The 26,770-nt window shown below is 40.3% G+C and overlaps 2 protein-coding genes across 2 annotated transcripts in view; both read right to left on the minus strand.

Moving 5' to 3' along the window:
* CUNH1orf21 (chromosome unknown C1orf21 homolog) overlaps positions 1 to 26,770 on the minus strand; it is a 254,200-nt gene that overhangs the window by 183,700 nt on the left and 43,730 nt on the right. The window lies entirely within an intron of this gene.
* The window catches only part of LOC116457906 (acyl-protein thioesterase 1), a 31,127-nt gene that overhangs the window by 1,659 nt on the left and 2,698 nt on the right, over positions 1 to 26,770 (minus strand). The window contains exons 2-4 of the mRNA XM_058430496.1: positions 23,384 to 23,557; positions 19,648 to 19,750; positions 12,597 to 12,750 (exon numbers count right to left, since the gene is read on the minus strand). Of these exons, the coding sequence (XP_058286479.1) occupies positions 12,597 to 12,750; positions 19,648 to 19,750; positions 23,384 to 23,557 (431 nt within the window). The remainder of the gene's footprint in view (positions 1 to 12,596; positions 12,751 to 19,647; positions 19,751 to 23,383; positions 23,558 to 26,770) is intronic.

The following is a 26,770-nucleotide window of genomic DNA, read 5'->3' on the forward strand; positions in this document are numbered from 1 at the left end:
TTCAGAAATGTTGCTCTGATAGGTTTTATTTACAAGTTTAAACACAGGTCACCTTACATTTGTGGCGGAATCAGACCTGTAAGGCTCCTTCTGACTTTTAAGAGACTCAGGCTTTGAGAACTTGTTTTTGATAGTTGGAACAGCAAAACAGCACTGCAACGTGAGTCCACACATGGGCCTGAGTATGCTTATACCATTTCTGAATGGCCCAAAGTGTTTATTCACTTTGGACAGAACTGATCCTCCTTAATAGATAAGGAGATCTACACAAAGAGCCAGTTTCTACATAAGAGGAATAATCTAAAGCAATCTGAAAAACCACCCAGGATCAGCTCTAAAGTTCCACCTAGCCCAGTACTATGACAATGGTGTTCAAAGTCTGGAGAGGGCCCATTTGCCCTTAAAAAATGTTAGGTCATAAGGTTAAGGACAAATCTACAAATACCATTGGTATCTTTAACGGTAGACCGTTGAGAAATTCAGAATTCAGCTATCAGAATAGTTGTATTATTAGACATACATGACACATCACACATCATTAAACTCTAATTTCTCCTTTCTAAATCTAGACTGTTTTGAAAAAAGGGTGTAACTAACTAATTTGAAATGACCTATGTAAAAGAAATATATTTACTGCCCCCTAATCCCTCCAAAAAATGCCATGTCTGAGAGCAGTTTGCACTTGCTTGGAATCAGTCACTTATAATTTGTAAGTAATTTAGAAAAAAAACACATTGCGATACTGGATATCTTTTGAAGGACCCCATCTCCTCCACATGCTCTTTACTAGTGGGTTGTGTTGCCCACTGCTGTTGGACTACCATTGTATTTACCTCTAAGTATTGTGAAAAGAAAATAAAATCTCGGGACTCCAAACTCACTATGACAATGGGAAAAGTTAAGCTTGCAAGCTGAATCACGCAAAAAACTGCCTTTCTTTTCACTCCTGAATAGATAGCTACAAAGACACAAAGCAGTATACCTCCCAAAGGGGTCTCTCTCACAATTTGCTCACAAGAAAATTCCTTGTGGGTCCCAAGATCTTTACCCTCAGAGTTCTGTTGAATTTCATCCTGACAATGTAAATTAACAGCTTATCTTCACAGGTATGAGGCAAGGACAAGACTAGAAGTCATCCTCTATGTTGACTTTATCATAAAAATGCAGATTCACTGAGCCTGAGACAAATACATAATTGATTGTTCCCCCAGCCCGCTTCTTTTCACATGCAACATGTGGATTCAGTGAGCTCTAGTCAAAGCCTCACAAGAATGTGACCTTGCCCTCTTTCTTTCTCTTTTCTCTTATGGCCTGCTTTTCCTCCTTTAAATACTTGTATTAATCCATTCTCGCACTGCTGTAAAGAAACACCTGAGACTGGGTAATTTATAAAGAAAAGAGGTTGAATTGGCTCTCAGTTCCACAGGCTGCACAGGAAGCATGATGCTAGCACATGCCCACCTTCTAAGGAGGCCTCAGGAAGCTTACAACTATGGTAGAAGGCGAAGGTGAAGTCAGCATGTCCTAGAAGGCAGGAACAGGAGCAAGAGAGAGGGCAGGTGCCACATAGATTTAAACAACCAGATCTCGTGAGAACTCTACCACGAGAATGGCACCAGGGAATGGTGCTAAAACATTCATGAGAAATCCACCCCCATGATCCAATCACCTCCCACCAGGCCCCACCTCCAACATCAGGGACCACAATTTGACATGAGATTTGGTGGGGACACACAGCCAAATCATATCAGTATTGAAGACCTCAAAATCCTCTTTAGAAAAAGTACAGGCCACAGGTCCTACTGTGGCTTATGTCCCTTTAGCCCAGGCATGTCCTCAACTTTGGCAAAACAAACCTCTAAATTCATTAAGACTCACCTCAGTCATTTTCTTTGGTTTCAAGGTAGCTTTAATTATAATTACTGATTCTATTTACATATATCTTGATAAGAGATTATCCATACAAAATAACAAGTTCCTAATCTACTCAACCATATTATACTGAAAAATACAAAATATAGCAAAACTTGAAATATTGCTATCCTTTCCTTTGATTCTCAGTTTCAGTAACTGGATAAGGATTAAGTTTTAAACATACAAAGCTGCTTCTCCAAAAGTAAACAAAAGAAATCCATTGACACTAAGTATTTGTTAGTGTTTTCCTCATGGATCTGATGCCAATGATATCTTCAGCACAAAGCACTCAGGGTCCCTACACAATTCCCATTAACCTTCTGTCCATACAATGCTTTGTTTCTTGCTTTCAATTTTTGAAATAAATTTCAATCAATCTCTCCAACAGCTGGAAAGAAAGAGTAAATATAATCTCTCTTCTCTTTCAGAGTTCACTTTTGAAACTATAATTCAAAAGCACATTCTGCGCAAAGTAGGGACAGTAGCTTCATTCAATCTTATATGCTAACTCAAGTAGACAAAAGCTGTGAAATATCTGGCCCTCACTGTCCCTTCACCTCTGAGGTTTCACACATAAAAACTAACAGCTATTTCTTGAAGAACAAGTCAAACACAGCAGCTATAAACAAATAACCTAATAAAAAAACAGTTTGGGTCTAGATATCTTCAGAGATTACAAACTAAAATAGGTGGCAGTATCAAGCAAAGTCAAAGCTTCAGAACAGAAGAGAGGATATTAACATCAGTATATTCAGCAAACTAATAAAAAGACAAAACATTAAAACGCAGATCAATGTTTACATTGAGTAGCTTCCTTTACAAAAATGAAACACTCGTTTCCTGAGAAAGGCAGCACTAGTAAAAATGTGTCACTAAATTGTATATTCGTCAATACTTCAAACTAAAATTTTATGAAAAGCACAGAAAGAGTTGCAAAGCAAAAACAGAACCGTCAGAAGCACTGCTTTCTGTTCAACCTGCACCTGAGGCAATGCTGCATTTACCTGGGACTGCATGGACGCAAATGTCTGAAGGCAAAGTCAGTTAGTTAATATTACATTCTCCCTTCCGCTCAGAGAATCTCTGTAGAAGGAAATGGGGTTCAGTTCTTTAAAATAAGCTGGCTATAACACAACTCTGGCTTCCTCTCCTCAAAGTGATGTGGGCTGTAGTATGCATCACTTAGAGGCATTTCACGGTGCGCTTCCCAGCTAGGTCTTCCTAGAAAGATCTGGTCAGTCAGTTTACTGTTTAGGAGGGAAATGTCCCTAGCTGAATTCAGACCAATTGCCTCTGGAACACATCAATCCTTTCAATGAAAGGCTCTATGCTTCTTTCTGACTCAAAGTTTTCTCCTCATGATACCAGGGACAACTTTTAAGGCATAAACAATAGAGATGAAACAAAGCTACTAAAATTTTTAAAAACTTTAAAAATCTCTCATCAAACAGAGCAGGTTATATTAAAACAAGAAAGACAGACAGAGTTCAAGAGGGGACAGGCAAAGAGAATTAACAAGGAAGATACTGATTTTGCTCCTGCCCTGTATAACCTGAACAATTACAACAATTATGTATAATACCACGAATATAAAGAGATTCATGGAACTTCTTTGTATTATTTATCTATAAAAAGATCAATCAAAGTTTGTTCTGAGCCACTGACCACACAGATGTACTGTGAACAAGTACAAATTGCGGCCCTCCTACATGCAAACAATCAACGTGGTGGTTACGCCCTCTTCTTGCCACTTTGCCTCGTGTTACATGGGGCAAATATGACCTTATTTCATAAGCAGAAAAACAAAGAGCTCACTTCTGGTGCAATCTTTAATTCTGCTGTTTCTGACAAATACAACAGCATCCAGTTACCCACCTCCAATTGTGACCCTACCTGTAAGACATGAAGTGCATTCTCCCTTTGGACTGACAAATAATTGTTCTCACACACCTGCAATGAAGAGAAATTGTGCTTTGCACTCAGCCTGTAGGGACTCTAGAAGCCAAACTCCTTATAAAAGAAATAAGCCCTTCATAGGAGACATGGTGGCCATACCATCATCTTTCATTGCTCTCCTGCCAATCAAACCTTCTATCTTATAAACAATAAATAAGCTCCCCACCAAAAGTTTCTTCTGACATTCTCATTAAGAATACTTCTACATTGCACATGGACATGTCTAGGAGTTTAGGAAGCATTCCACACTACCAAGAAGGAAATTTCATTTAAGGAGGCGGCTTTGGCTTGGACTTGTGATTTCAATGTCACAAAATTTTTCGCCTTCCAGGGAAAGCAAAAGATTAATTGGGGACTGACTGAGGAGTGCTTTTATTCATCTCCAACAACAAACTAACACTAACATTTATTTTTAAAAACAAAATTATTTATAAAGGATATAATCACTCAATGGAGCATTTGCTCATTAAGTTTATAAACATGGAAAACTTGAGCTTTCAGATGCTTGTAATTTGCTAATGCCCTTTTCGTGAACTTGGAGCACAAGAGGCCTACAATGTGCAATATGCTCATTTGGGAGAAAATTCTGCGGTTAGCTTTTAACTCATTTGTTTTTGAGCATTCCAGGCAACCATGCCTAAGTCTTTAGAGAAATGTGTCTGTGTGTAGAATTCTTTAGGACTACAAAACACACTATTACAACTTGAAGGACAGACTGAGATTAGAAAAATGCTCCAGATTGGGCCTGGTAGCTCACGCTTGTAATCCCAACATTCTGAGAGTCCAAGATGGGAGGATCACTTGAGGCCAGGAGTTCAAGACAAGCCTGGGCAACACAGTGAGACCCTGTCTCTCCAAAAAAAAAAAAAAATTTAAATTAGCCAGGCATGATGGTGTATGCCTATAGTCCCAGCTACCTGAGAGCCTGAGGTGGGAGGGTTATTGAGCCCAGGAGGTCGGGGCTTCAGTGAGCTATGATTGTGCCATTGCACTCCAGCCTGGGAGATGGAGTGAGTCCCTGTCCCTAAAAAATAAAACAAAAACAAAAAAATGTTCCAAAGTTGGGTAAAAATATAAAATGGTTAAAAGAAGAGACATGGCAATTATTTTTATATGCTCCATTAAAAAAAACATAGGCTTAAAAAGCAATTTTTAGCCCAAGCATGGCAGTTCACACCTGTAATCCCAGCAGTTTGGGAGGCCAAGGCAGATGGATCACCTGAGGTCAAGAGTTCAAGACCAGCCTGGCCAACATGGCGAAACCCCATCTCTACTAAAAATACAAAAATTAGCTGGGCGTGGTGACATGTGCCTGTAATCTTAGCTACTCAGGAGGCAAAGGTTGGAGAATCGCTTGAACCCAGGAGGCAGAAGTTGCAGTGAGCCGAGACTGCGCCACTGCACTCCAGCCTGGGCGACAGAGGAAGATTCTGTCAGGAAAACAAACAAACAAACAAACAAAAACATGCAATTTATATACTGTTGGTGAATTCAGAGGTCACACGAAACTTTTTTCTCCATCATCATTTCTGATTTTAAAGAATAAAATAACTCATTAATAACAAAAATAGGTTAGGTTCCCTCTCGTCCTTTATAAAGCCTTTCAGCCACATAAATTTAATTAAGTATAATATTGATATGGACATGGCAGAAGACAGGAAAGTTAAAGCAAAAGAGGCAATTTGGCTATATGTTTATTTTGATAAACTTTATCTGGCTCTGCGTGTGTGTATGTGCGTCTGTGTGTGTGTTGTGTACACTTTTGTGAACGCCAAAACCTACAAGGTTGGTATCTCACTAGGAGTACCACCTCTGATACCTGTCATCATAAAGCTCACAGATTTCTCATTCTTCCTATTAAAAGCATTGTTGACATTCATTAAAATGCATACAGTATTGAGTAAATAGCTTATTCTATCATGGGTAGCCCTCCCTGATTTAGTGCTACAGCTGGTCAGGCATCCATCAAGGGTGCCTCTGACTGGGGCAAGGGGAATCCAGAAAAGGACAGTGACTGGAGCGCTGTCTGGAGGGGCACCAGGTTCACAGGGCCCCTGAGAAGCCTGCATTCAAGGTGGTGGCATGCTCTCCACCTCCCTGACATGGAGAATCCCATGAGAGGTGCTTCTCTGATTGAAGCTTGAGTAACAAGCCCTTCATGCAAGCTCTCCACAAGGTGACCCCACACCTTCCCTCCATGACTGTATCAGGCATCCACCTACAACCTCACTGTCCTGCCTTCTAAGCAACTGACTCATAACACCTGGAATTGAAGACACCACACACCCCAGTCTTACCATAAAAATACCTCCCTCCGTCTTGTGTTCTGTCTGTTACCCATAACCTGCACATCAGGAAGGAGACTTTTCTGTGATTTCCAACACCCAATGCGAGCCTTCCTTTCCTAATTTCAGAAATAATAAAGCCAAGGGCATCCTGCCTTCTCCCTGAACCTGGCGTGGTGTTACCAAACACTGAAGGAAAGTGATATGGAGATACATGATCACACAACTGGACACAAACTCACAGTTGCTAATCCATAGTTTATAAATATATTACACATAGGGATCTTAATTTTGACTGGTACTGTATGTATCATGTTGAGATACATACAAGACTTTTCCAACTAAAACTGTTCTTGGAAGACTTAAATTATATTTCCTGGAAAATGGGCCCACTATCAATAATTTAGTTCAATGGTTCCTGAGTATTAAGAAATCTAGTTAAGAACTAGAAATATCATTTGACCCAGCCATCCCATTACTGGGTATATACCCAAAGGATTATAAATCACGCTGCTGTAAAGACACATGCACACGTATGTTTATTGCAGCACTATTCACAATAGCAAAGACCTGGAACCAACCCAAATGTTCAACAATGATAGACTGGATTAAGAAAATGTGGCACATGTACACCATGGAATACTATTCAGCCATAAAAAATGATGAGTTCATGTCATTGTAGGGACATGGATGGAGCTGGAAACCATCATTCTCAGCAAACTACTGCAAGGACAAAAAACCAAACATCGCATGTTCTCACTCATAGGTGGGAACTGAACAATGAGAACACTTGGACACAGGAAGGGGGACACCACACACTGGGGACTGTTGTGGGGTAGGGGGAAGGGGGAGGGATGGCATTAGGAGATATACCTAATGTAAATGACGAGTTAATGGGTGCAGCACACCAACATGGCACATGTATACATATGTAACAAACCTGCACGTTGCGCACATGTACCCTAGAACTTAAAGTATAATAATAATAATAAAAGAAATCTAGTTAAATTTGATTTTCATTGCTAAAATACTAAAAAATGAATTAAAAATTAAGTTTGGTCACCGTAATTCATTTAAAAATACATATATTTAGGCAGGAAGATTTGGAAGAAAGTGTATTATTTCAAATCTTTTACTCACATACTTTGAAGTGGTCACTAAGAAATGGGAGGAAGTAGAGGAACTTAGAACTTAGAAAGGGAGGGACTTAATAAGTTACCAAAGAAGAACTTCAGCTTGAAAACTCTCTCACTGCCCCTGCCTGCAACCACTCTCTTCACACCTTTCCTTTCTTCAGGAAATGAGATCCAAGAGAAAAAGAAGCCCCGTGGTCTCCCTGCTACTATTTCTTTTGAAAGAGCTTGAGGTAGTGCCTACACCTAGAGAAGGAAAAGAGTCTCTGGAGACCCAGGTCAGCATGCAGTCCACCACCACATGGTAAAAGCTCATGTCTGCAGTACTAGGTAAAAGCTAGATATTGTCAAAGATGCTCTGATAGTCCTAACTGGTTAGTTCACAGCTCTGCAAACAATTACAGGGCAATTGAAAGCAACAACAACAACCCTGAATGTCAGTGCTTACAAATGTAGCACCCAAGGATTCCAGCAAATCCTCCAGCAAGCCTCAGAGAGAAGGGTCATCCTTAAGACTTGAAAGATAAGCCAGATGCGGTGGCCCATGCCTGTAATCCCAGCACTTTGGGAGGCTAAGGTGGGAGGATCACTTGAGGTCATGAGTTTGAGACCAGCCTGGCCAACATGGCAAAACCCTATCTCTACTAAAAATACAAAAATTAGCTGGGCATACTGATGTGTGCCTGTAATCCCAGCTACTTGGGAGGCTGAGGTAGGAGAACTGCTTGAACCTAGGAGGCGGAGGCTACAGTGAGCCAAGATCCTGCCACTGCATTCTAGCCTGGGTGACAGAGCGAGACTCTGTCTCAAAAAAAAAAAAAGGAAAAGACTTGAAAGATAAAGTGGTATTTTCCATGTTGTCAAGACAGAAGCGGGTAGGGTGGTGGCAAGGGATGGTGAGCTCTAGGTAGAATGAATATATAAGCAAAGTCTAGGAGACTTGACAAATACGTCATGCTGTAAATAGGTCTGAGGACAGAGGTCAGGAAATGAGACCACTTAAGTGGACCAGGGTTGGATAATGAAGGGCCGTACTAAGATATTACCAGCCACTGATGTCAGCAGAAATGTGAAATGACCAGATTTTTTTGTTAGTGACATCATTCCTTCAAACAGAAGAGATGGGGATAGAGGCAAGGAAATCGGTAAGAAGCTTTACAGTGGGAGTACAGTGACCAGGGGAGAGAAGTCGAGGGTCTAAACTGAGACATTGTACCAAATAACGAGAAGACAGAAAAGGTATCATTTAAGAGGTAAAATTCCCAGAGTTTGATGAATATTTAGATGTAGATATTTAGGTAAGGAAGAAAGTGAAATCTAGGCCAATTCAGAGATATTTGACATGAAGAGCAATGGGGTAAATAATAAAACTGACACCCAAACATATTATCTTTGAGTTGTTAGGTGGAGATAAAGAGTAGACGAATGAATAGGGCTGAAGCACGGGACAGAGTTGTGGACCAGACATGTGATATCACGCAAGCAGAGAAAAGAAAAAGCCATGAAACATGATTATTCAGGACAGTGTGCAGTGAGGCTGTCTGTAACATTCTTGAATCATGGACACTTGGAAGGCTGGTAAGAAGCATTAAACTAACAACTAAAAAATGCACATTTGCATATGCAGACAAAGCACTATATTTCAGAGGAATGACATATCCTTCGAAGCTCATCTCTGAACCCACAGGCCAACAATGCTTAGTATAAAGCAAGACTAGGAGAGGGCTGAGGAAGGAGACAGCTAAGAAGCAGAGCACACAAAAGAAGAAACTGTAAGAACAGCCCAGAAAAATTAGAGCCTCTACAGTGATTAGAAGCCACTCTATCTAGAAATGTTTGTGAAGTAATGGACAGTACAGATAGACAGGACTGAGTCTCAAAGCAGAGAATTAATTTGTTGTTGTTGCTTTTTAATATTTTCTTATGGAAAATTTCAACATACTCAAAGTAGAGAAAATAGTATAATGTAGTCTCTTATACCCATGATGAAACTTCAATTATCAACTCATCATTTCATCCCGAAATATCAGTACCTGTCTCCAAAAAAAAACCACGAAAAAATCATAACCATACTACCACTATCACAGCTTAAAAAATTAACAATAAGTCCTTAAAATCATCAAATATCTGATTAGTGTTCAACTTCCCCCAGTGGCCTCATACTTTTTCATATTTTTTTTTTTTTTTTTCACTCAGGACCCAAGTAAGCTCCATACACTGAAACTGGCTGACAAGTGTCTTTAGTCTCTTCTGGTCTATAGGTATCCATTACATGTCTGTCTGTCTTTCTTTTCCCCTTGGTCATTTGTCCTGTAAAGTTCTGTTTGTTTTGGAACTTTGCCGATTGTATCATTGAAGTATCATTTAACATGTTCATTTAATTCTTCTATATCCTGCAGATTGGCACTTGGATATAGTGATTTGATGAAATTCAGGTTCAATATTTTGGCAAGAATAATTTATAGGGAGTGTTGAGCTCGATCAGATGACACAAAAGTAGGATTTCTTAAAAGACAGAGCTGACAAATCATACTTGCCGCTTGGGAAAGAAGCCAGTGAAAAAGGTGAGGCTGAAGAATAGGAAAAGGAATAGAAATAAAATGTAGTAGATAGTGAGGAGAGAGACAGAAAATATAAAAAGTGACTGTATACTCTACTCTGAAGCACCAGGCTCTGGAACCAATTCAAGCAGCCCTGAACATCTCTCAATAGCATTTGAGATAATAACTGACATCCATCGTAATAATCCTAAAGGCATGAAGAAGAAAAGACTAAATTGCTTTGCATTTACTTTGATCCAAAGTGTGAAGCATTTCCTGAATTCTAAAGTCTATCATTAAAATTGTCAAAATTAAAATTTTCTGTGTTTAAAGAGTTAATCTCCCAAGAAAATTCACACGAGTCTCTACAATATCACCCATATGGGTAACTATTTTGTTCTCTAAACACAGGGTCCATACAATCACATCCTTCTACTTGGCAAGGGAAATATTTAGCCCATAACATTATGTTAATGTAATTGTTATGATAAAATGATAATAAAAAGAGAGATCTAAGGTTATGATTATGCCCTTTTAATTAATCTTCACCATTATCCCAATGTAACATTTTTTTCATAGGAACTAAAACTTTCATTTTACAAAATGCACCTATGAGAAACATAGCTCTGCTAACTAATGCCCTCCTAAGGGCCACATGCATTCCATTAACCAGCTCTCTCCAGAAAACCTGTCTCATTGTCTTTGGCTTTTCTCCTGCCCCTGCCTCAAAAGAACAAATTTTTTTTCAATATCTACAGCAAGTATGTTCCAATGAGTTGAGAGTTCCTGTGAACTATAATTACCCTTTCGTTAGCAACAAACTCCAGCTCTAAAAACAAAGCACGTTTTAGTTTAAAGTGGGCCGGGCACGGTGGCTCACGCTTGTAATCCCAGCACTTTGGGAGGCCAAGGCGGGCGGATCACTAGGTCAGGAGATCGAGACCACGGTGAAACCCTGTCTCTACTAAAAATACAAAAAATTAGCTGGGCGTGGTAGCAGGCGCCTGTAGTCCCAGCTACTCGGAGAGGCTGAGGCAGGAGAATGGCGTGAACCCGGGAGGCGGAGCTTGCAGTGAGCCGAGATTGCGCCACTGCACTCCAGCCTGGGCGATAGAGCGAGACTCCGTCTCAAAAAAAAAAAAAAAGTGTAGTCGAATCAGGTAAAAAAAAAAAAAGGTCCGGATAAACTAACAGGTTTTTCCTTTTTTTATGGGGTTGGGTGGGGGAGTAAAGAGTGGAAAGTTTAATAGGCAGAAGAAAGGAGAAAGGAGAGCAGCTCCTTGCGAGAGAGAGAGAGAGAGAGAGAGAGGTGTCCGAAAAAACGGCGTGGTTTTACATTATAACACTTTATATTCTAAAAACTGTCTCTGAAAACATGCCTGATTTTAATGCATTTATAAACATGTCTGTGAGGTGACTTTATTAGAATGAATGGACAAGTCAGAAGTCAGTGACAGCTTCCCACATGCCAGTATGGAAACTAATGTCAGTCCTCTGCAAAGTGTAAAAAATAAGGGCAACATATTAAGTTTTTCATGAAGCTTTACTCATCCACCAAGGCCCAACTCAAACGTTGTCTCTACTAAGAGGTCTGTCTACACTCCATGAAAGTAGTAATCCACCATCTTGCTATTTTCCCATATTGCATCACATATAATATTACAGCACAAGTCACGCTACACATGACCATTGAACAAATATTATATTCATCCCAGGTGTTAATACACTGAGGATACAACAGGAGAGGAAGGGATCTTCTTTGCTTGGAGGAGTCCTCTTTTGATCTCCCTAGATAGAAGACCATGTACCTCTGTACTTAGTACCTCCTAAGTACTTAAGTACTTCTGTACTTAGCACAAACTCCTACTTGGTGCTTATCACGGGTTCACTGAATGCTTGAAAATAGCACTTTTTTCATTTTACTCACAACAATCTTGTGAGATGGACAGAAGGATATATATTATACATTCATTTTTACATAAAGGAAGTAGGTCCAAATTAACATGACTTCCCAAAGTCTCACAGATAGTAAGTAGGCACCTGAAACCCAGTTGTATTAGTCCATTTTAATTCTGCTGATAAAGACATACCCGAGACTGGGAAGAAAAAGAGGTTTAATTGGACTTACAGTTCCACATGGCCCGGGAGGCCTCAGAATCATGGTGGGAGGTGAAAGGCACTTCTTACATGGTGGCAGCAAGAGAAAATGAGGAAAATGCAAAAGCAGAAACCCTGATAAAACCATCAGATCTCATGAGACGTATTCACTACCGTGAGAACAGTATGGGGGAAACTGACCCCATGATTCAAATTATCTCCCACCGGGTCCCTTCCACAACACATGGGAATTATGGGAGTACAATTCAAAATGAGATTTGGGTGGGGACACAGCCAAACCATATCACCAGCTCATTTTGAGAATCACTGGGTGAGAAGATCAATGAGCCAAGGTAGTTACTGTATAAAGCTGGGGATAAGAGGCAAAGGAAGGAAACATTTAAAAGCTTCCTTTGCAGAGGCTGACAATTAGGCCCTGGGATCTCTTTCCAGACTGTCTTCATTGGGAGGCAGAATCTTCCATGGAGACACAGGTTACACAAATTGAAATGAAAGGCATTTTAGGAGGCTGTATTCCCCCTAAGGCAAGAATCTTTTAATTGAAAGAATTTTCAATGACCAGCTCATTCTCAAAGGCCATGATTTGCTTCTGGTCGCTATGGAAAACACTGCCCTCATATACCCCCTGTCATGGGATTGGGCCTTCTTACCTCCTCCCCAGCAGGGACAGGAGGCTCTAAACAGTGCAATCCAGTGCACTTCAGGATTTGCTTGGTATCCAGTGCCTGATGACCCCATTTCAGGGACTCCACACCAATGGGATCTTGGCCTGCTATCATTTCTGCAGCTCTATCCTTCCCTTCCCTGTGGTTAAGGGGAAGTTCGGTACTGCCCCTGCAGGCCTGAGGAAGCATGGATGTGAATCCTAGAGAAATAAATCACCAACAGTGTAATGATTGGAGGAAATAACCTGGAATGAAGAACTTTCCCAGTGTCCCTTAAATAACACCAAGTAGACAAACCTATTTTAACTTTTACAGGTACTATGTTTAAAAGGAAATTTTCTTTTCAGGGTTTCAGGAGCCCACAACAAGGCATATGTTCTTGATGAATGCTAGAGGAGATGAAGTCTCCTTCTGAGAGAGAAGGGAGGAAAGTTAACATAGTATTTATAGACTTGTTAGCCGGTGGAATATAAAATCTGGCATCTAGTGGAGAACAAAACTTGGATTTAAAACCAGATAACTATCCACCTCAGAATAGCGATTGTACGCCCAGTTCCAAACAGCAAAAAGCAGGTTGGGTGAGATCTTACATTACATGTTAATAATCTCACCTGGAGCTCTTTACGCAAGGCACAGAGGAACAGTCCACAGAAATAAACTTGCACGCAAGGAGTAGAAATGCTAAGTATATGGTTAAAGGATTTTGCACCTAAACCACAGCGAAGAGCCTCCAAGCAGAGGAACTCCTTTCAGGAAAATGCATAGTACAATTCTTTATTTAGCTGCTTTGGTCACCTTTTCTTCACATTCAAAACTCAGCACATTACTATTGTTATTACTGACTTCACAACTGTAATGCTTCATATAAAGTTGGACAAGAAGAATGCAGCAGAGATCAAATAAATTAAATTGTCACACAATGTTAAATTATTTTAAATGCTGATGATCTCAGTATTAAATTCTGAATCACTGGCAACAATCATAGAGAGCACTGAACCATCCAATTCACACATTAATGTATATTAATCATTGCCTGACATATTCCTTTGATTTAGAATTTTTTATATATATGAATAGTTTTATTCAGCACAGAATGTATCCAGGAAGATGGAGACAAAGATTATAGAAGAATAAGAACTTTAGTCTTAACAATCAAGTAAGTAAGTTGGGATCCTCAGAGTATTTCTAGATCTAATCAAAATCATGACCCAGAGAGCAAAAATAACTTTGTCAATCACTCAGATCATAAGATTAGAGCCAAACTGATACATGCCATGGGGAAACTAATGTTCAATATTAAACAAAGCTCTCTAATAATTCTAGGCCCTATATCTGCCTATTCTAAAAGACAGGCAACAAGCCAACCAAAGGGAGGGGTTTGCTATCATTTGTGAAGGTCAATTAGAGCTGGACATTTTACAGACATCAGTTTTCACGTAATCTTTATCATAATCCTGTGTTACATATTATCCGCATTGTGCAGATAAGGAGATGCAAACCCAGCGGGGCAAAGTGACTTACTAGTAGAATCAGAACTTGCACTAAGTCTGTCTGATCTTTAAGTCTGTCTGATCCTTCCCAACTTGGATTCTATGATCGTGATGATTGTTATGAACAACTACAATTTTATTGGATGTTATTATATTATGTACAAGGTCTAAGCAATTTACATACATTGTCCCATTTAATTTAACCATTACCATATGAGATATTATTATTTCCATTTTACAGATGAAGATACTGATATTAGAAGGGATGAGTGGCCTGCAAGCTCATCCAAGCATAGAGGAAAAGTCAGGATTTGAATCAAGTTTCTTTTGACTTGAAAATCCATGATACACTTTATTACCAGTCTGTTCCATTCACTGACTACAACATAACTAAATGGAATCCAAGAGTTTGCTGTGACATTCACTAATATCGCTCATAATTTTGCCAGTGAATATCAAGCCCTAGGAACATCAATACCGGCTGAACAGGAAACACTTGCAAAATGGGCCTACACATTTCTTTAATTATTGTCAAATTTTCTGACATGCTTCTAAACCAGATTTAAAATTTTAAGATTATCTTAGGTTTATAACAACTTTAAATACACAAATAAATTTTCAATCAATTTAGAATTGTAAATTTACTATACAGTACTAGCTGGCAGTGTAAACACAGTGGTTAGGATTACTAGTTCTGCCTACTCATCTATAAAATGGAGATGACACAACTTATCTCAAGGGACTGTGGTACGACACTTAAATGAAGTCATGTACGTGCTTAGCTGCACATAATAATCACACATTATAATAATCACTCAACATTCCTACTGCCCTATTTTGGAATTGGATTTAAAAGCAAAAATGTTCCCTTAGGTTGAATAAGAATACAAGGACTAACAAACTAGTGAATGAATTTGAATTGCGTCATGACTGTGAATCAAGATTTGGGGGCAGATCTGATACCCGATTTCTGGACAAACCAGGTCTTCCCCCTGACACCCCTTTTTGTAAAGAGGAAGATCAAAATATTTAAAGTATCTCTCAGTGTAGGAAGTTTAAGAAAAGGGCTGTGGGAATTAGTTAATGGAGAAAGAGAAGTAAAAGATACAGCATAGTTAAATAAGAAACAGGAGAAACAAGGTAACTTGCTAAAAGTAACTCAATCACAAAAACCAAGAGGAAGCTGCATAGAGGTAAAAATGCCTCGGTATGCTGGGAGTGGAAATTTCCACTAACCAAAAGAGGATGTTTTCTGCTAACAGAAGACTTAGAATTTTAAGAGGGTACTTCTCCCCTGATGCCTCTCCAAAAGGAGTAGGTGGAATTTCAGTTTACTTCTAGGACATTAGGTCAAACAAAAAATATCAAATAGGATCCTTCAGTTCAAAATACTGAATAAGGATAACTTCTCTATCTTTGAGCTATCTTTGGTGTCAACATTCAAAAGGAAATGCGACCTTTCTAGGATTTGATTTTCTTGGAAAATATAGAATCTGGCCAGCCTCTCAGCCAGGTCCCTCTAATTGGAAAAGGTAAGCCAGGTTTTCCTAATTATTTTTTAACATAAGTGCTGAATACATAACACATATTTTTAAGTGACATATATTTCACAGACTTTATAAACCCTTCCCTCTCTCCTCTGTCCTATAGGTATAAAAGATATTCAAATTTATTATCTTATTAGAATATTTTTGTTCAACTTCTTAGTAAATTTCTTTCAAAGGAGCTTTTAGAATCATTGGATTTCCTCAAGGCAAATACTTAGGTAGCTTCCTCTAATATTAAAAAAAAAAAAAAAAAAAAAAGGCCAGGTGTGGTGGCTCACGCCTGTAATCCCAGCACTTTGGGAGGCCGAGGCAGGTGGATCACCTGAGGTCAGGGGTTTGAGACCAGCCTGATCAATATGGTGAAACCCCATCTCTACTAAAAATACAAACAACAACAACAACAAAAACAAAATAGCCAGTGTAGGGCATGCACCTGTAGTCCCAACTACTCGGGAGGCTAAGACAGGTGAATTGCTTGGACCCGGGAGGCAGAGGTTGCAGTGAACAGAGATTGCGCCACTGCACTCCAGCCTGGGTGACAGAGCAAGACTCCGTCTCAAAAAATAAATAAATAAATACATAAAAATAATAATAATAAAAAAGGAAATCAATATGTTTTCTGATGCTGTTCATCTTAAAGCAAGTCTCAATCATGCTAATTTCTAACAAAGCAATCAATATCTACTGTGGAGAAATCGGAAATCACTTCCTACCACCCTCTCCCAACCATCATTTAAAAATCCATCTTATTGGCTCCTCACTTTCAAAGGACAACACCCCAATCAGAACTCAGGAAGTAGAAACATGTCTAATATATATCTCAGGGTTCAGTGTCTTTGGAAGAATTTATTGGCTACCAAACTGAATTCTTATTTTGTTTTAATTTTTTCTAAATTAACAACCACAAAAACCTAAATAAATCATTAGTTTCAATTTTTATGCCACTTTTCATACCATCTTTCGACTATCTTTGTAACTTCAAAACATAAGATAATAGCCCATAATGGTTTTGTTTTTTGTTTTTTAATAGAGATAGAGTCTCCCTGTATTGCCCAGGGTGGTCTTGAACTCCTGAACTTAAGTGATCCTCCTGCCTCAGCCTCCCAAATTGCTGGGATTACACACGTGAGCCACTGCGCCCAGCCATAATGTAGGCTGAGTGATTGATCTCAAGTACTTTACGAATTGTTGGATTGATCCCAAGTATTTAATAAATCTAGGCATTGTTAGCCAGTATTTATTTTAACTAAATTGCAAAGTCTCTCAAAAAACGTTCTCTCTGACTTCTCTGGTGTCTTGTATGTGTGGCTCTGTAGATTTAAAAAGGCTCCTATAGAGTGAGTTTGATGGAGTGATGTAGAGCAAGGGCCTTGGAGATAGATAGCCCTTGGGTAGTATCACATACTAGATGATTTCATTATCCTCACTCAACAGATGAGGAAACCAGGGTCTCAAGAGAGCAAGTAACCTGTTCAAGGTGAAACAGCCAATGAGTGGCAGAGCCAGGACCCAAACCTGAGCAGTGTGATTCCAGATCAGAGTGAACACACAAAAATAGGGACAGAAAAAGAACAGTTTGGTTTTGGTTTTTATTTTTTTCTTTGAGACAGAGTCTTGCTCTGTCACCCAGGCTGGAGTGCAGTGGTGCGATCTTGGCTCACTGCAACCTTCGCCTCCTGGGTTCAAGCGATTCCCCTGCCTCAGCCTCCCGAGTAGCTGGGATTACAGGCATGCACCACCATGTCCGGCCAGTTTTTATATTTTTAGCAGAAACGGGTTTTCGCCATGTTGGCCAGGCTGGTCTCGAACTCCTGACCTCAGGTGATTCACCTGCCTTGGCTTCCTAAAGTGCTGGGATTACAGGCATGAGCCACTGTGCCCAGCCAAGAACAGTTTTTAATGACACATCTTTAATGCAACCCAACGACATATCTTTGGTTATCAATGACACTTAAGAAAGTAATCTCTGTGGTCACCTTCCACTGAAGAGATCTTTGTTGCATTTAGGGCAACCATATTTTCATGAGCTCTCTACCAGCTGTAGAACTTCTCAAGGGCCTGAGGTTTTTAATTTAAGAAAGACCAAAACACAGCTCTTACCCTCAAGAGGCATGGAACCTGGTGAGGAAGGAGATCTATCAGCAGAGCTACTCGCTGATGGATTTTCAGTGTGCCAACATATTATCCCCTCCGTCCTGTAACAACACACTGGCCCAGCCCCAGACCTCAGTCCATGTCTGGCCTTGAGCAACCTTGTCTATTTACTCCAATGTGTCTTGCCAAGATGATCATTTTCTACATGGAGTGTGAGGTGAAGTGTCTGGAAACATTGCACTATGGAACTTGAGGGGGCTGAACAGTGAGAGGAGCCAGTCTGTCCTTCTGGTACCAAGTCATCCAGACAAAACATTGCCAAAGAAGAACATACCAAGGGACTTCCCTGGGTGATGCAGACAAGCTGCAAGGTCCCTTCCAATTCTCAAATTCCTGAAAGGGAATACAACTGGAGAATGAAACTTTTTTCTCAAAATAGCACCTCCTCAAGACTTTCAGGGCAACACAGAATTTGGAGTTGAGCTAAGTTCTTTATTACCTTCATCAGGAATGAGAAGTCTGTTTTTGAAAGTTCCTAGGAAGGTGAACTCTTTAACCTCCTCTTTTTTTTTCTTTCACTAGGAAAAGTCAGTCCATAGTCTGTTAAAAACCAAGCCATACAGCAGGTGAGTGGTGGGTGAGAAAAGCAAAGCTTCATCTGTATTTACAGCAGCTCCCCATTGCTCCCATTCCTGCCTGAGTTCTGCCTCCTGTCAGATGAGTGATGGCATCAGATTCTCACAGAAGCGCAAACCCTATTGTGAACTGCACATGAGAGGGATCTAGGTTGTGTGCTCCTTAGGAAAATCTAATACCTGATGATCTGTCACTGTCTCTTATCACCCCCAGATGGGACCATCTAGTTACAGGAAAATGAGCTCCGGGCTCCCACTGATTCTAAATTATGGTGAGTTATATAATTATTTCATTATATATTACAATGTAATAATAATAGAAATAAAGTGCACAATAAATGTAATACAGTTGACTCATCCCAAGACCCCGTTCATGGAAAAATTGTCTTCCATGAAACTGGTCTCTGGTGCCAAAAAGGTTGAAGATCGCTGCATTAAATGGTGTTACAGCTGGGGATTACACATAAATTCCTTCTGGACCCCACCCAGCAAGCACACAAACAACCTGACACCTCCACGCCTCCTGCCCACCTTGACTTTACTGCTGTGTACTACCTTTGCACTCAGGGTGTGACGCCAGGCAAAGAAAACAGGTTCTCAGGTAAGATAGGAGCCAAACACAGAGAGCAAAATGGGAGGAAAAACAAAGTGCCAAGGGAAGGTCTGGGTGGAATTTCTTATGAGAGAAGGATTTCCTGATCGATTGCTGTTGGCTTTGCTGAAACAAGAGGCTTGATTTTGTGTTTCAGGTCAATTTTCTCAGTTCACTTTGGAGTAAGCCTGATCTGAATGCCAACCTCTTTTTGTGCTTGCAGGATGATTTTGTTTCCAGAAACGAACAGTTGTTGAAATGTAGGGGGGTACGAAGGGGAGACAGAGAGAGGGAGCTAGATACTGAGAATCCTTCCATGGTGAGATTCAAACATCTTAATCTTCTGAACAAAAGTGTCAAGAGTATTTCTTCACCCCATCCCACAGGCTCTCTTTCATCTAGTCTCCTTTTCTCTACCATGGACAGAAAAGGCCCTGGGTTGTCAACAATTCCCTTTTTCCTACCCTTCAGGGCTCAGCAAAAAGGTCAAATTCTCAGAGGGACCTTCAAAAGTACCCCCCAACCCGCCGCTCAATCTCACTGCCCATTTGTTGACTTTACTGATATGCTTATCAGCATCTGAAATGATCATATGCCATCGTTTCTTTCCCTCATTATGGCTGTCACCTCTCTTAGAACAGATGTTCCATGAGACCAGGGACCTCCTGCCTTGTCTACAGCCGTATTGCCAGCACAAAGCCCAATACCTCCCACGGGTAGGTGTTCAGCAGATGTTTATCGAAAAAGGGAAAGCTGAAGGGACAGGAGAAAGGGGGAAGTCCTAGGAAAGGGAGAGGGGAGTGAAAGGTTATTACCTTTATGTGTTCCAACAACTTCTCAGTCCATTCAGTGAGGAATAAGTGGCATAGTACAGGTCACATTTTTTTTTCTCCTTTAGGGAAGCATGTTGCTATGTCAAGGGCTCCTGAGGGCTGGGCAGAACTGGGTTCCAATGCCACTCTCCCTCAGAAGTAGAGAAGTGGCAACTTTACATCATGCTGAATGTGTCTCATGGGCTGCTGACTTTGCACCACACTCTTCTACACACCCTTTGCAGGTACACTGTCCACTCTCCAAGCCGACCACTGCCAAATCTCCAAATCTCGAACACTTCCCCTGTTCTTCTTGACTAGTATCATAATGCACTTCATAAAGAAAATAGATGCCCTAAAATAAGAACTACTCCATCGTCCCAATTATAATGTCGCCAATGCGGCTGCATCTATCCCATATACCCTACCTTCTTCCAACAAGTTGTAACACAAACTTGCCTTCTGCTAAGGCCAAGCTCCCCACTCCTTCTCATCTACCAAGGACTTCTCTTCTGCAATTTTCCCTTCTCCTGCATCCATCACCAGCATCTCCCTTTCTATTGGATCATTTTCTCCCACACATCCCATTCTCTTTTATGCGCACTCCTGTTGGGCTTTGGTCTCTACGTGCTGCTGTCCTCACTAGTTTCACATTCTGACCCCACAGCAATGGCAATGGCTGCTTCTTTGTCACATGTTACTCCACCTCCACCTCCATGCAACATTAGTTGCAACTGATCATTCCTCTTTCTGCTTAATTTTAGAAAAACATTTGTTCAGATTTCAGATTTTGTCCTTCCCAATGCTGAAAATTAGACTCCGGCCTTTCAATCACTTTCTTAGCTTAGCTACTGTGATACCACACCCTGCTAGTTTTCCTTTTGTCTCAGTTGGTTGTTCTTCCAGGCTCCTTTTCTATATCCTTCTCTTCTACTGGACTCCTCAAACTTGCAGGGCCTTGGAGCTCAGTCCTAGGCCAGTCTCTTGCTTCAAATACCATCTATACGCCAGGTGGAGTGGCTCACACCTGGAATCCCGGCACTTTGGGAGGTCAAGGTGGGCAGATCACCTGAGGTCAGGAGTTCAAGATCAGCCTCACCAACATGGGGAAACCCCATCTCTACTAAACATAAAAAATTAGCTGGGCATGGTGGTGCATGTCTGTAATCCCAGCTACTCAGGAGGCTGAGGCAGGAGAATTGCTTGCACTTGGGAGGCAGAGGTTGCAGTGAGCTGAGACTATGCCACTGCACTCCAGGCTGGGCGACAGAGTGAGACTCCGTCTCAAAAGCAACAACAACAACAAAAAACAAATACCATTTATAAGTGAATGACTCTCAAATGTATCCTTTCATCCTGAACCATATCCCTGAGCTCAGTGCTGGAATGTCTAAATTCCAACAGAACTTAATACAGCCAAACCAGAGCTATGGATTGCCCTGCCTCAAAATCACTAAGCTTTCTTCATCTCAGTCAAGGCATCCAATGACAGAAGTCCAAACCCAGAGAACTGTTCTTGACTTTCCTCATATATCTCACCAGTAATGCTCTATACCCTACTTCCAAATATATTTTAATCCAACCAGCTCCCACCCAAACCTGATCCAAGCCATTATCTATCTCTCATGGCTCTATAGCAATAGCCACTACTGTAATAACATAAGCAGGGAGAGTGATCTTTCTAAAGCTTAAATCAAATTATCCCACTCCCTGGCTCAAAACCCACCAAAAGTTTCCCAGTATCCATAGAATAAAATCCAAAAACTTTCAACAAACTCCAGCAAGGCCTTGCCTCCCACTCTGACCTGAATTCCCTCCATTCTCCTTGCTCACAACTGCCCAGGAATGAAAGTCTTAGCTCTGTTTCTCAGACGTGGCCAGTTTGTTTCTAGGAATATCTTATGTGGGTTGCTCATCTCAACTCTTCCTTGGAACCCTTTCATGGGTGTCTTCCATCACCCTTCTCATCATTCAATTCTCAACCCAGTGCTGCCACTCACAGGGGCCCTTGGAGGCCCCAGGGCCAAACTCTACCCCAGCACTGTACCATCCTGTCTTCTTCTGGTATTGCTCTGTTAGCTGAAATAATCTCATCCACTTACATGCATAAGCTTCCCCCAACCAAATCTAAGTTCCTAATGGATAGAGTCTCTGCCTCTTTCATCCAATGCTATTATCCCCTGTGTCTGAAACAGTGCCTAGCATGTATTTGGTGGCCAATATACAATTGCTGACTGACTGAATGAATGACTTTGAGTCTCATTCCCTGCATCTTTACATGGAGATAATAGCACCTACCGGATAGAGTAAAGGCAGGATCAGGTAATATACATCAAGTGCTTGACACCACAGAGACCCTCGGGGAGTGCTCAGCAGTCACCTGGTATTAGCCTTAGCCACACTTGTAGTTTTACCCCAGTGTTTATTCAAGAGTCATTGAATGCCTGCTGTATTCTGACACCATGCTAAGTGCTGGTTAAACAAAAATAAATAGGAAACTGTCCCCGTCATGAAAGTGCTCATGGTCTAGTGAAGGACGGGTACAGAGTCTGGAAAATAATTACAGTACACAGGGAGGAAGCCTGCTGGAGAATCAGGGGTTTTAAGAGCCCTGGGAATGGAACAGTTTGTCTGCCCTTGGTGAGAAGTGGACAGGAATGGGCTCTTAGGGAAAGACTCTCAGAAGAAGTGATACTTAAAAATGTAAAGAAAGGACTGGAATTTCTCAGACATGGGAGAGAAATAGCACATGTAAATGTTCCCAAGTAGGAAATAGGCAAGCATTGTTCCTAGGATTGAAAGAGAGGTGAAAATTGGGGTCCGAGGGGAACTAAAGGTCAAGAGACCAAAACTATTTGGTCCAGTGTGGTAGCTGCTAGCTACGTGTAGCTTTTAAGCACATGAAATATGACTAGTGTCACATGCTGAAATAATATTTTTGATATACTGGATACAATAAAATATGTTGTTAAAACTAACTTCATCTGTTTATTTTTCTATTTTATAATGTGACAACTAAGAAATTTTAAATTACATATGTGGCTTGCTTTACATTCCTGATGGACAGCAATGGTCTAGGAATATAGGAAGAGACTGGTCATGAAAGGCTTTGCATACTGTACTAAGAAATTTGAGTTTATTCCATAATCATTCCTTCTGTAGGCAATGGGAACAATTGGAAGCATCTATGTGTGCAAGTAACATGTTCAGATCTGCACTTTACAAAGACAGGCATACAGATGACACTATGAATGCATGACATGTTTTAAATCAGTCCTCTATAAAGAGAAGATTCGGGAAGAAAGACTTCCACATATCCACTCCTCTCTGCCAGCCCAGCAGGGAGCCCCAGTGCCACTGTTGGCACTCTGAGCAGAAGAAGAAAGGATTTTCCATGGCTAGGGTTTTAGAACAGAGCAGGAAGGACTCTGCCACTCTGCACACACACCCCACCACATGCCTACAATAAGGGGAAAAGCTGCCAGACCTGCTACACCACTTAGGCCAACAGGGGATGGCCACAGCAGGTGAAAAAGTCTATCCACTTATGTCTGGGGACAGCTCAGCAAAGAGAGCTATTTGTGGTTCCTCACCCTACAAACCTGAGAGGACAATAGCATGTACCTCTTGGGTCCGACTTGGATACCACTGATCTTGAATTTTGGTGTCAAAAATTATGTGACTGAGGTTTTTTAAAAATGAAGATTCTGGAACTTGTCTCTTGTTATCAAATACAATAAAGAAAATGGCAAAATTATATTCCATATTCCCTTTTCCTTTAATAAAGATGGCAAAAACAAAGCAGAGGAATCTTAAGGATTTTGCAAGCCTCTCATGTTCTCCATTTAGGACTTCAGCAAATATCTAAACTCACAAAAAGCCTATAAATTTTGCAAGGATATGGGGCTGTATTTTTCCTTCTTCCTCACAGAGGCACCAGATTTTTTCTTTTCTTTTTTTTTTTTTTAATACTTTAAGAGCTGAGATACATGTGCAGAACATGCAGGTTTGTTACATAGGTATACATGTGCCATGGTGATTTGATGCACCCATCAACCCATCATCTACATTAGGTATTTCTCCTAATGCTATCCCTCCCCTAGCCCCTACTCTGTGACAGGCCCCGGCGTGTGATGTTCCCCTCCCTGTGTCCCTGTGTTCTCATTGTTCAACTCCTACTTATCAGTGAGAACATGCAGTGTTTGGTTTTCTGTTCCTGTGTTATTTTGCTGAGAATGATGGTTTCCAACTTCATCCATGTCCCTGCAAAGGACATGAACTCGTCCTTTTTTATGGCTGCATAGTATTCCATGTATATGTTCCACATTTTCTTTATTCAGTCTATCATTGATGGGCACTTAGGTTGGTTCCAAGTCTTTGCTATTGTGAATAGTGCTGCAATAAACATACATGTGCATGTCTCATTAGAGTAGAATGATTTATAATCCTTTGGGTATATACCTAGTAATGGGATTGCTGGGTCAAATGGTATTTCTGGTTCTAGATCCTTGAGGAATCACCACACTGTCTTCCACAATAGTTGAACTAATGTACTCTCCCACCAACAGTGTAAAAGCATTCCTATTTCTCCACATCCTCTCCAGCATCTGTTGTTTCCTGACTTTTTAATGATTGCCATTCTAACTGGCGTGAGATGGTATCTCATCGTGGTTTTGATTTGCATTTCTCTAATAACCAGTGATGATGAGCTTTTTTTCATATGTTTGTTTGCTGCATAAATGTCTTCTTTTGAGAAGTGTCATCCTTTGGCCACTTTTTGATGAGGTTGTTTTTTTCTTGTAAATTTGTTTAAGTTCCTGGCCACTTTTTGATGAGGTTGTTTGGTTTTTTCTTGTAAATTTGTTTAAGTTCCTTGTACATTCTGGATATTAGCCCTTTGTAAGATGGATAGATTGCAAAAATTTTCTCCCATTCTGTAGGTTGCCTGTTCACTCTGATGGTAGTTTCTTTTTCTGTGCAGAAGCTCTTTAGTTTAATTAGATCCCATTTGTCAATTTTGGCTTTTGTTGCTATTGCTTTTGGTGTTTTAGTCATGAAGTCTTTGCCCATGCCTATGTCCTGAATGGTATTGCCTAGGTTTTCTTCTAGGGTTTTTACGGTTTTAGATCTTATGTTTAAGTCTTTAATCCATCTTGAGTTAATTTTTGTATAAGGCATAAGGAAGGGGTCCAGTTTCAGTTTTCTGCATATGGCTAGCCAGATTTCCCAATAACATTTATTAAATAGGGAATCCTGTCCTCATTGCTTGTGTTTATCAGGTTTGTCAAAGATCAGATGGTTGTAGATGTGTGGCATTATTTCTGAGGCCTCTGTTCTGTTCCATTGGCCTATATATCTGTTTTGGTACCAGTACCATGCTGTTTTGGTTACTGTGGCCTTGTAGTATAGTTTGAAATCAGGTAGCGTGATGCCTTCAGCTTTGTTCTTTGTGCTTAGGATTGTCTTGGCAATGTGGGCTCTTTTTTGGTTCCATATGAAATCAATGTGCAAAAATCACAAGCATTCCTATACATCAATAATAGACAGCCAGCCAAATCATGAGTGAATGCTGATTCACAATTGCTACAAAGAGAATAAAATACGTATGGATACTACTTACAAGGGATGTGAAGGTCTTCTTCAAGGAGAACTACAAACCACTGCTCAAGGAAATAAGAGAGGACACAAACAAATGGAAAAACATTCCATGCTCATGGATGGGAAGAATCAATATCGTGAAAATGGCCATACTACCCAAAGTAATTTATAGATTCAATGCTATCCCCATCAAGCTACCATTGACTTTCTTCACAGAATTAGAAAAAACTACTTTAAATTTAATATGGAAACAGAGGCACCAGATCTTAAAAGAAGGAATGATGAATGGGTATAGTTATAAATATTCCAAGGCTAATGAGAACCAAAGATGAAAAATCTGTAGAAGAATCTGGTATTTGGGGGCCAGATGCTGGAGTGTGCTTGAATTAACAGGTCTCAACCTCATAGAAATTACAGAGCTATCTTACCAGATAAGAAAAATTAAGCCCCAAACTCATAAATTCTATAAATTCAAATCTCACCAATATTTTAAAAGTCTGTTTTTCAAAATGTAAGTAGCTACTAATGAAGATACAAATTATACGTATGGCCATTTTAAGGATTTTAATAGAATGGTTGTTTGTCATTTTATTAATAGTTGGCAGAAAAGAAACAATCAAAGTCTTACAAATCATAAACTGTGCTGTTTGAAATCACAATCCTCATATCTGAGGAGGGGCTCAGAGTGGAGGACAGTCACTGGCACATCAAACATTTAATTGGCTGAAAAGTTTCTGATCATCTGATAGACCATTTTGTGTAGTATTATTACCTCTACTGATATATTCTCAATATCACAGATGACAGACAGAGGCTACCTAGAGTTGCCAGGTTTAGCTTAAAAAAAAAAATAGGCTCCCCAGTTTAATGTCAATTTCAGATAAACAATGGATTTTTTTTTTTTTTTTTTTTTGAGACGGAGTCTCGCTCTGTCACCCAGGCTGTTTTTTGTGAGATGGAGTCTTGCTCTGTCACCCAGGCTGGAGTGCAGTGGGGTGATCTCGGCTGACTGCAAGCTCCATCTCCCGGGTTCATGCCATTCTCCTGCCCTAGCCTCCCGAGTAGCTGGGACTACAGGCACCCACCACCTCTCCCGGCTAATTTTGTTTTTTGTATTTTCAGTAGAGACAAGGTTTCACTATATTAGCCAAGATGGTCTCAATCTTCTGACCTCATGATTCGCCTATCTCAGCCTCCCAAAGTGCTGGGATTACAGGCGTGAGCCACCGTGCCCAGCCAAACAATGAATTATTTTTAGTATAAGTATGTCCCAAAGTATATCACATGGGATATACTTATCCTAAAAATTATTTGTTAAAAATATTATAAGTAAAATACTCTTTGTATTTTTAGTATATTGTATATTACCTGGCAAACTGAACACTGTCTTG

The sequence above is a fragment of the Hylobates moloch genome, unplaced genomic scaffold (assembly GCF_009828535.3).
Source record: "Hylobates moloch isolate HMO894 unplaced genomic scaffold, HMol_V3 SCAFFOLD_18, whole genome shotgun sequence".
NCBI classification, from domain to species: Eukaryota; Metazoa; Chordata; class Mammalia; order Primates; family Hylobatidae; genus Hylobates; species Hylobates moloch.